At 45.4% G+C, this 9,895-nt stretch overlaps 1 protein-coding gene across 1 annotated transcript in view; it reads left to right on the forward strand.

Annotated features, from left to right (window-relative positions):
- The window catches only part of LOC129385650 (uncharacterized), a 34,436-nt gene extending 24,810 nt beyond the window's left edge, over nucleotides 1–9,626 (forward strand). Inside the window, exons 10-11 of the mRNA XM_072289506.1 lie at nucleotides 4,155–4,265; nucleotides 8,757–9,626. Coding sequence (XP_072145607.1) covers nucleotides 4,155–4,265; nucleotides 8,757–8,900 — 255 coding nt within the window. The 3' untranslated portion in view covers nucleotides 8,901–9,626. The remainder of the gene's footprint in view (nucleotides 1–4,154; nucleotides 4,266–8,756) is intronic.
- Nucleotides 9,627–9,895: the final 269 nt, after the last annotated feature.

The raw sequence follows: 9,895 nt of genomic DNA on the forward strand, positions 1-9,895 counted from the left end.
CTTACACCAGGGCGAATCAGAAAGTCCTTGCCCCTATTTTTATTAGTCAGAATAAGGTACATACAGGTACTTACAAATAACGTACTATTCTACTTTCCTTGCACTTTTTTTTCCACATTGTCCCCACACTGGTTCAGACATTTGTCCCACCACAGCACTAAGTTTGAGATGCCCCTGTGGTAGAATTCGGCCGGCTGAGTGTGGAACCACCGTCGGACTGCTGTCTTGGCTTCATGGTTGCGCGTGAACTGCTGTCCTGCCCGGTACTTTTTTGGCGTACCCAAAACATTAAAATCACTAGGAGCGAGGCTGGGACTGTATTATGGGTGGTCCAGACTCTCCCAGTGAAATGACTGGAGCATGTCGGCGGTTCTGATTGCCAGATGTGGCCTCGCATTGCTGTGGAAAATAACCGCGTTGTGCACATCAAGAATCCCTCGGAGTTTTGGCCTTATGGTAGCCGGCAGACGTGGGAGTGTGGAGCAATAACTGTCGACACTGATGGTTGCACCTCGTGGCATGAAATCCAGCAGGAGCGGTCCTCGGCGATCCAGAAAGACCGTTAACATCCCCTTCTCAGCAAATGGCACTGTACGGATGTTTGGTCACAGGCGAACCCAGATGTTTCCACGCCACGCTCTGCGGCTTCCATTCCGGCATGAAATGCAGTATCCGCGTTTTATTGCCAGTAATAATGCAGTTCAGGAAACTTTCACGTTCCTCGGGATACCGTAGTAGATGTTCTAGTGAAGCAATCATTCGCTTGCCATTCATCATGTCATCCAGCTGCTTAGGCTCCCACCTAAAGAGACCTTCCCGTTCCCTAAGGGTCCGTGAACGGTGCTGTAAACACTCCCATACGAAATCCTAAGCTCCCGGGAAATCTCCTTGAAGTGCACATGTCGATCCGCTTTCGTCATTGCATTATTCACGCGTGAAATATTGTCAGTCAACGATGCCCCCATGCCTCCTCGATCGACCTTTGTCATGCAAGACTTCATGGCCTTTTGAAAACTCGCAACGCGAGCATGTCACACTTCTCAAAGCGAGACACTTTCCCCATACGTGGGCTGCATTTTCCTGTTGATTTCTATGAGCATTCGCCCCTGCTCTAAAAAAAACAAATCACACTTCGCCGTGGACATGTGAAGCACAACCACCATCTTTACCAACTGACAGCATCGCCGTGAGGCGGAGCTACCGGCAGATATTACAGGGCTGGTCCAACGAAGGTCCAGTGCTAGGAAGGGATATGTTGACTTCGCATAAGCCGCAATTTGGCTAAGAAAATAAGGGCAAAGAATTTCTCATTTGTCGTCGTATGCACGGCTGCGCAGTTTGTTGATTTGCGGGCCGCATTTGCTCGTCATAAAACGCAGTGTTGAGCTCTGCGTTGCCTTCTATGCCAGCATTCATAGTGACGTCGCGATTCGTATCAAATGATAACGTTGTATCATCTAGCGGAATATATTGCACAAACCGCGCTAATTTTCATGGCGCAGCGTTTCGTCAGTGTAACCTGTATGTGCGAATCTAGAGGAATGAAGAAAGAACTTTTTTTTTCGGTCAGCGCTCCCCTTATGTGAACTGTGCCTTTAAAATACAAAACATACTACATTTTTACTTTTCTGTTGTACATATAAGAATTATAGATCCCACGACATGCACAATGTGTTCTTACCGCATGGATATTCCCCTGCAATTCACAGATACATGCACATCTTGAAAACACCTTCACCATAAAACCTGGAATTGCGCAGATTTTGTCAAATGTTATTTTTATGGACATTGTGTGCTTCCTGCAATACATTTGCCCGGAGGCGCAATATGCAACAATAGTGCTTAGAAATTACTATTTTGTATGCAACATAGTTTAATAATAGGTCAGATGTAAAGGATGCTTTGGGTTTACAAAAGTGAAGTTATTATTTAAAATAATAGAGCTTGCTTTTGAAAGCTGTATAAATACTTTTGAAGCACTTTACAAAACCTAGGGTATGTCAGGGAAGGTCTCTTCGACAAACCGAACTTGTTTATCAAGATAGCCCCTGAGATTGGACGACAGACTCGACGTTGCACTTATCTGATCGCCATGACACGTGTACCCGTGAGATCGGCACAAATATCCAATTTGTGTACTGCTCTGCTGGTCGCATTTGGGGAGGTATTCCTTAGTGGTCCGCCTAGTGGACAGGTCCATTTCCTCTGCTGTTGAAGCTCTCATTGGCTGGGCTGGGCTGGGTATCCGCAGCAACCAGGCGGCACAGCGAATCAGCACTTCAGTAGTAGACGAAATGAACATGTCCACTAGTGAACTCTTATAGAATACCTGCCTTGCTACACATTGTCGCAGGAAAACTAAGGGCAGCCATTGCCCTCAAAATGGTTATTATGATTCCGTATAGCATTGCAATGGATAGAAAAGATAGCGTGACCAGCATCTATAGTTCTCTGCGAACTGCTGTGTTCACTTTTGACACCTCAACTGTTACTGGCACTTACACTGAAATCAATATACTTTCGTAAGTGGTTCTGAGCTCTTCAGTTTCTTGGACACTGTAGTGACACGACACAGCGCAACTGTGTGCCTGCTTTCAACGGTGACAAAAGAGCCATGCTGGTGAGACGAAAAAACAAAGTTCACGCGGCACTTAGTTATCCTTACGCGGATGAAGGCGAAAGCATTGCGGCCACGTCAGCAGAAGCACGGCGACGTGACCAGCGGTGTTTGTCGCAAGGTGGGCGGAACGCAAGGTCATGGGTTAGACTCCCACTATAGGTCATGGGATTGTGTGCCGCAATTAGCTCTATCTTACTTAACTGTACCTGAATTAATTTCGCTTTCAGTAACGCCAATGTTTATGGGTTCGTTTCCCACTAAAGGCCGTGGGTTCGTAGCCTTTTTGCACCATGTTTTGATCACGCCGCCAACGCCGTATTATCGGTTCCATTTAATGTTTTCGCATGAAAAGAGCGGCTAGAAGCACGCGATGCAAGCAAACGCGTCCGCGGTCAGTATAATCTATGAAAAATTTCTCCGCCAGAGCTGTGGGCGGCGGAGGCGTCACACAGCCAAATTTCACGTTGTTCTCCACAAACAGCATAAAGTTTTCGCAGATGCTGGCGGATATGGGCAATGTTAGGGTTGTATAAAAAGGGACCACTGCAATATATTTTACGAAGATGGGTGATGGGAATGGTACTATCAGAAAAATGCACCTAAGTGATATCTTTTTATACGAAAGCTATCACATGCACATCGCGTGACCAGTGAAATCTATACCGTTATGGTCTTCTGCACTGAAATTGGCAAAACATAGCACCTTTTTGTATTGCGCCTCTGCGAAAGGTACGCAAGTAAATTTTATTACAATGCTTCAATAATGAGACCATTGAGAAAGCCTCGTTTAAGTTATCCGCGGTCAAACGCAGCCCTTGCAACGTCTTCAGAGCCTTCTCGATCTGATTGTTGCGATATTATTGAATTATGGTATTACTGCGTTAGAACTTGCAGCGCTGTACCGACGCGAGATGGTGCCATCGTTACCGTGCCCACAACTTGCGAACTTAGTCAAACCGCATAATGACACAGCCTTCGAGATGAGTGCCTAGAGCTGAAGAACGCTAGATGCCTTAGCACAAGCACATCAGTGTTGATCTCCTCCACTGATGGGGTCCACACTTCATGAATGAATCTGCAGGGGAGGCTAGCCAAATAGGGCTGGAGTATAAGTGGTGTAAAAACAACTAAAAATTGAAATTTCAAAGAAAATGTGCATGTGTCGAAGGTTGAGGGCCCCAAGATACTTCTATAATTCGCGTGAAGAACAAATCTAGAAAACAAAGTTTTTTCCAGCCTACTACTTGGTCCTGCAGACGGGACGCTGATAAATTAAACATAATTTAACCATTTATCTGTTCACACTCCGTCAGGACATTTCTGGCCGTGCCTATTTCACGAGATTGAATTGTGGGGGCAGCTACTAGTTAGTAAAATAGTGGTTGTTTTCTGGGCACTGTTCCGTAGTGAGACGTTTGGATACACACCGCGTTTTATGTTTAAAAGTGGTGTAGGCCCTGCGGATGGAACACCTTCTCCAAGCTTTTCTGTTCCGCGCTGCCTCAATTGTCATGACCACTCCCTTTGGACGCAGGTGTGTGACCCACACGTGAAGCTCACGAGAATGGACGACCTTCCCGTGGAATTCGGAGCCACTTCAACCTCCGTCTTCTTCTACGATAGCTGGGAGACAATGAAGAGAAAGGTAAGTCCTGGAATTATTAGTTATTATTGTTTCGCATTACGTCTAAGAACATCGGACAGAACTCACTAAGCTCCGCCCTTCGTAAGCAATTTGTAAGCTAAAACGTCCGTAGGCTACGTTAAGATTGCAACTAAAGCGACAGCGCACTTTATTTGCGTCGTCGTATCGCAGGGAAGAGGAATCAAAAGCTCAGTATAAACGACGAAGAAGCAAAGATGGCCTGTCAACTGAGCGCATTACTGCACATAATGCATCTTTAGTTGAGGTGCCGTGTGAAGTCGCCGCGCAGGTCGACAACAGACAGCGACACGTGGTTGTAGTTGTGCTTCAGCGAAACTTTTCGCAGTAGTGCTGAAAACAACTTAGAAGCAGTGGAGGCACCCTATGCACGTCTCTGTATAGACACCTGAACGCTTTTACATATGCGTCAGACCATCATCATCATCATCATCAGCAGCAGCAGCAGCAGCATTAGCAGCCTAATTTTAGGTCCACTACAGGACGAAGGCCTCTCCCTGCGATCTCGTGGTTGTAGTTGTGCTTCAGCGAAACTTTTCGCATTGGTGCTGAAAACAACTTAGAAGCAGTGGAGGCACCCTATGCACGTCTCTGTATAGACGCCTGAACGCTTTTACCTATGCGTCAGACCATCATCATCATCATCAGCATCATCATCATCATCATCATCATCATCAGCAGCAGCAGCAGCAGCAGCAGCAGCAGCAGCAGCAGCAGCAGCAGCAGCAGCAGCAGCAGCAGTAGCAGCCTAATTTTAGGTCCACTACAGGACGAAGGCCTCTCCCTGCGATCTCGTGGTTGTAGTTGTGCTTCAGCGAAACTTTTCGCATTGGTGCTGAAAACAACTTAGAAGCAGTGGAGGCCCCCTATGCACGTCTCTGTATAGACACCTGAACGCTTTTATCTATGCGTCAGACCATCATCATCATCATCATCGTCGTCATCATCATCATCATCATCATCATCAGCAGCAGCAGCAGCAGCAGCAGCCTAATTGTGGTCCACTACAGGACGAAGGCCTCTCCCTGCGATCTCCATTACCCGTGCCTTGCGCTAGGTGGTTCCAACGTGCGCCTGAGGATTTCGTAATTTGCAATGCGCTTACTTTATCTTGACACCCATTCTGTAACTCTAATGGTCCACCAGTTATCTACCCTGCGCATTAGGTGGCCTGCCCAATTTCATTTTTTTTAGTGTCAACTAGAATATCAACTATCAACAATTGCTCTATTACGCGCATCGCTCTTTTTCTGACACCTAAAGTAACGCTTAACGTTTTTCGTTCCGTCCCTGCTTGCGCGGTCCTTAACTCGTTGTCGTAGGTGTTGCATAGCTGCCTCCAAGAGGCTCAGCGGCGAAGAAAAAAACATGATGCAAATTTTGAGACCAGAGAGGCCAACACCATTTTTTCCTCGCTTAAAAGTAAAAATAGTTTCGCAAAGCCGCTCCCCTCCGCTTTCTTTGATCAGAAGCAACGCAATATGCAATTCAGATGTGCGATTTCGCGTTATTTTACTTGGACCCATTGCGTGTTGAATCGGTGGCTAATCATAGGTAACAAGTGAGTTTTTTGCATATTTATCCCACCTGTACGCGCTGCTGCACTTATCTAACATCAAATTTATGTCATTTTAGAAGTCAATTGAAACATGCCAATTTGGGTCATTTCACCAATATTTAACGGGCCATGACGATAGACGAAATAACCATATACATGTGTGCATGGAAGTTTGTTTGCAAATACTGTTTTCATTTTCGAGAGAAATGTCTTTATTTCGGAACAAAGACACAGTATTTGGCAATACACTTTATGAAATATATGATTCTGTGTCCTAGGAAAAAAGCACCGGCGGAGACTGAGCTGGAGAAAAAGGTTTTGTTTTTCGGTAAAATATTTAAGACAGTGCATTTTGTTGTTATAAAAATGCGTAACATACAGAAAGAAATCGCAGATGGATGAGCGCCATGGTTGCAACAGCTTGCGTTGATGGGCCCGTAAAACCTTCTGGCTCGAACGTAAATAGCACTAGAGCTTTATGTGGTTACATGCCGTAGGTCCGTGTCCACAAAACCTCTCCTGCTGGTGTGGTTCGAAAGCGAAAATTGAATGGATCTTGATGCTAGACATAGCATCAATGAAGGTGGCTGGCCAAAACCAAACAGCATTTATGAAAGAAGAGCGTTGTGGATTCGGTTGCATTCCCAAAACTGTTTGTGCGTGTGTGCTAATTGCAATTGGTCACCCTCATTCACTAAAATAGTGTCCCAAATTATTACTGGCTAGCATTCGATCTTACGAATAACTTTAGCATGACAAGTTTTTTTCTGAATACGAATGTCCTGTGGCAGAATTCTGAAAACGATTCTTGCGTCAGTGCTGTTTGCAATTGGCTGGCGTCCTTCGCTAATATTATGTCCAGGATAAGGACGGCCCGTATTTGCTCTCCAGAACAATTCTAGCGCAAGGGTTTTCTATGAATATGGGCCCTGGGACCGAATTGGTAAGCGTTTTCTTCCGACCATCTTCGCTTACACATATCTGTGATCAAGATTGGCTGCAGTTTGCCCTTATGAACAATTCTGGTGGAAGAGCTTTTTGTTTTCATGAAGGTGAGCGCTGACGCGAAATTTGCAAACACATCTTTCGTAAGTGCAGTTTGCCATTTGCCGGCCGCTTTTGCTTATGAAATGTACAGCATCAAAAATACATACGTAAGGTCAGTACAGAGTGAGGCAAGGCAGCGAAGACGAGGGCAGGGCCGGCAGGTCACAATAGCAAGAGGGTGGGGGGGACTCGCACTGCAGTGCATTGCAGTACAGGTGCGTAGAATTTTAGGAGGTAGGTGGAAATAAATGCGAGTTGGATGCTTGACCAAGTCAAGTTATTTCTCCATCAGAGTTATAACATCAGCATTCTTCAGCTTTTTGCAACTTACATACCCCTTTTTCATATTGATCTCACCTTAGGTGCATTTAAAAGCGAATAGAGTTCTTTCATCCTCTCTTTCTCTCTTTCTTTCTTTCTTTCTTGCTTTCTTTCTGTCTTTCTGTCTTCTTACGCTGACCCAGTGGCCCATTTTGCCTATATTGATCTAAATGATCGTGACGGTGTCCGTTTATCATTGTCATCCCTTCAGTAACGTTATGCTATTCCCGTCATGCCACCGTCTTGTTCCATCGACGTCAGTCTTTCTTTTTCATTGTATTGTCATCATGTTGTCGTCACAAAATGATAGGTGATAGGTCATCGTCAGACAGTTGCCATCATGTCTCCACTGTTAGACCACCGTCGTAATGTTCTCGTAGTGTTGCCGTAATCGTTACTACAGATTCATCAGATTCTCATCATGCAGCCGTCGTCACGCCATTGTATTATACAGGTTTCGTGTTCGGGTAATCATCAAGTCATTGTAATCATACTCTTCATCCCATTGGCTTCATGCCGTTACCATGCCATCCTCTTCTCTGCATCGTCGTCATGCATTCGCTGTCATACTGTCGTCGAGGTTCCGTTGCGGTCGATCCATCATTGTGACTGCAACTTCGGCATCCGTCTCTCGTCATGCGGTCGTTGTCAAACCGTTGTCGTCATGTCATCGTCGTGAATCTGTCCTTTAGCCATGGCCCTCAATTCACTATCCTCCTCCCATTATCGTCATACCATCATGGTCATACCACCTTCATCAAGTCGTCGACGTTATTCCTTGTTCTTCATTCTATCGTAATCATGCTGTGGTCATTCAGTCGTGATTATGGCGCCGTTATTACGCTATCAATATCATTGCATCGTCCTCACGCCAACACTGTCATACATCCGCTGACGGTATGACAGCGGATGTATGATAGCGTCTGCGTCCTCGTGCCACCTCGCTCCTGCGACCGTCAGAATTCCCGCTTCTTTATTCAGTTCTCATCATACCGTCATCGTCGCACCATCGTTGTCGTGCAGTCGTCACCTCATTGTCGTTGTATGGTCGTCATCCCGTTGTTTTGATGTCGTCGTTGTTATGCCATCATCCTAATTTAGGAATAAAAATATAATTGTGATCATTTCGTCGTCGTTATACGCGCTTGTCGTTCAATCAGCGTCATTCTTACGTTGTCGTTCTATCGTCACTGCGTCGGCATCATAAAGTCGCCGTCATGCCTTCAAGCTCATCGGCGAGCTTGAAAGGTGAGTGCCCCAGCAAAGCGAGACAATATCGAAGTACGAGCCATATAATCGAAGCAACGAGACTCCGAATTCCCACTACAGGTGTTAAATAAGCGCAACTTCATTAATATGGCCTGTCACAATAGTGCTCGATGGCTATTCACATTACAGTCGACAGTGATCGTGCAATGAGGTCTACGTACATTTTCGTAATTGTAGCGTTTTTTTTTGTGGATTTGGTGCTTACCTAGGAGTTCGATGGCAATGGACTGCATGTAAATATGCGGACCAACAAATGTTTGCGTAACCTCTGGCGGCAGGTGGACCGAGTGCTGAGTCTCCCCGTGCGCAACAAGATTGCTTGGCTCCTGTTCGACACGCACCTCTCTGACGTCACTTGGGAATGCAGCGCAAGCTGGGAACGCGAGCAGAAGCTACAAGAGTACCTGGCCACGTTTGCCTGATGCCACTGTGGCAATCCATGCTGCACAAGTGCACGCACAACCTTGCGTAAATAACAAAGGAAACCAATTTCGTAGCAACTGCCTGATTCTACTGCGATTACAAGCATCACTGCAGCTGACGTTTCAAAAAGACAGATGATGCATCATTCACAGCAGCGTTGTTGCTTACATTGCTATTCAGAATGCAAGGGCAGCATTTTAGCAGCATTTTTTACAGTAGTGGGGAATACTCCTTGGATGGAAGAGACACATTATAGGACATCTGATTAATTTTTATAAATTTGAATTTACAAATATCAAAATACGCATTGGTGATATAAATTTCCTCGCCATATTGTGACTGTTAAAATGCTACGTCGGCAAGTATGCGATAATCTTACCTCTATTTAACAAATTCTCCGAACGGCCTAAATAAAGATTGCCCACCACCTACACTAAAAATGTTTTCCCCCTTCAAGGTGTTTTCTTGTCGCATCGGTAACCCCTTTACCGTTAGGACATTAAAAACATTTATAGAGGCCGACAAGCGAGCTCTAATTAGATGTGTGATGGCAAAAGACGTAGTTGAAAACTATGTAATCGATTATTAGTTAATTAATTATATAATTAATTAACTATTTAATTTATTCTGACAGCATTGCGCGCACAGAAATATCCGACAAGGGAATTTCACGGAGGTATATGAACGTCTCCTTCGCCGCTGTTCGCTGCTGCCGTTTTCTTTGAGTGTAGCCTGTTCTTTTTTGTGGGCAGAAGTTCGCCCAATAAAGGTTAGCTTCGCCATTCACAGTTTTTCTACTGTGTTCTTGACGGTGACTACAATGAGATAATATTAGGAAGTGAACACTGTCAATAGCGTAGCTAGCAAGGACAATCTGTCTCGTGCGGCACATTGCAAACGGAGCCAAGTTGGCCGCGAGTGCTTCGCTAATCAGGAGATCGTGAAAGGCGGACCGTGGGTGGTGCGTGGTCGCGATTCACAGCAGCTACCGCCG

This window comes from Dermacentor andersoni, chromosome 7 (assembly GCF_023375885.2).
Source record: "Dermacentor andersoni chromosome 7, qqDerAnde1_hic_scaffold, whole genome shotgun sequence".
Taxonomy (NCBI): Eukaryota; Metazoa; Arthropoda; class Arachnida; order Ixodida; family Ixodidae; genus Dermacentor; species Dermacentor andersoni.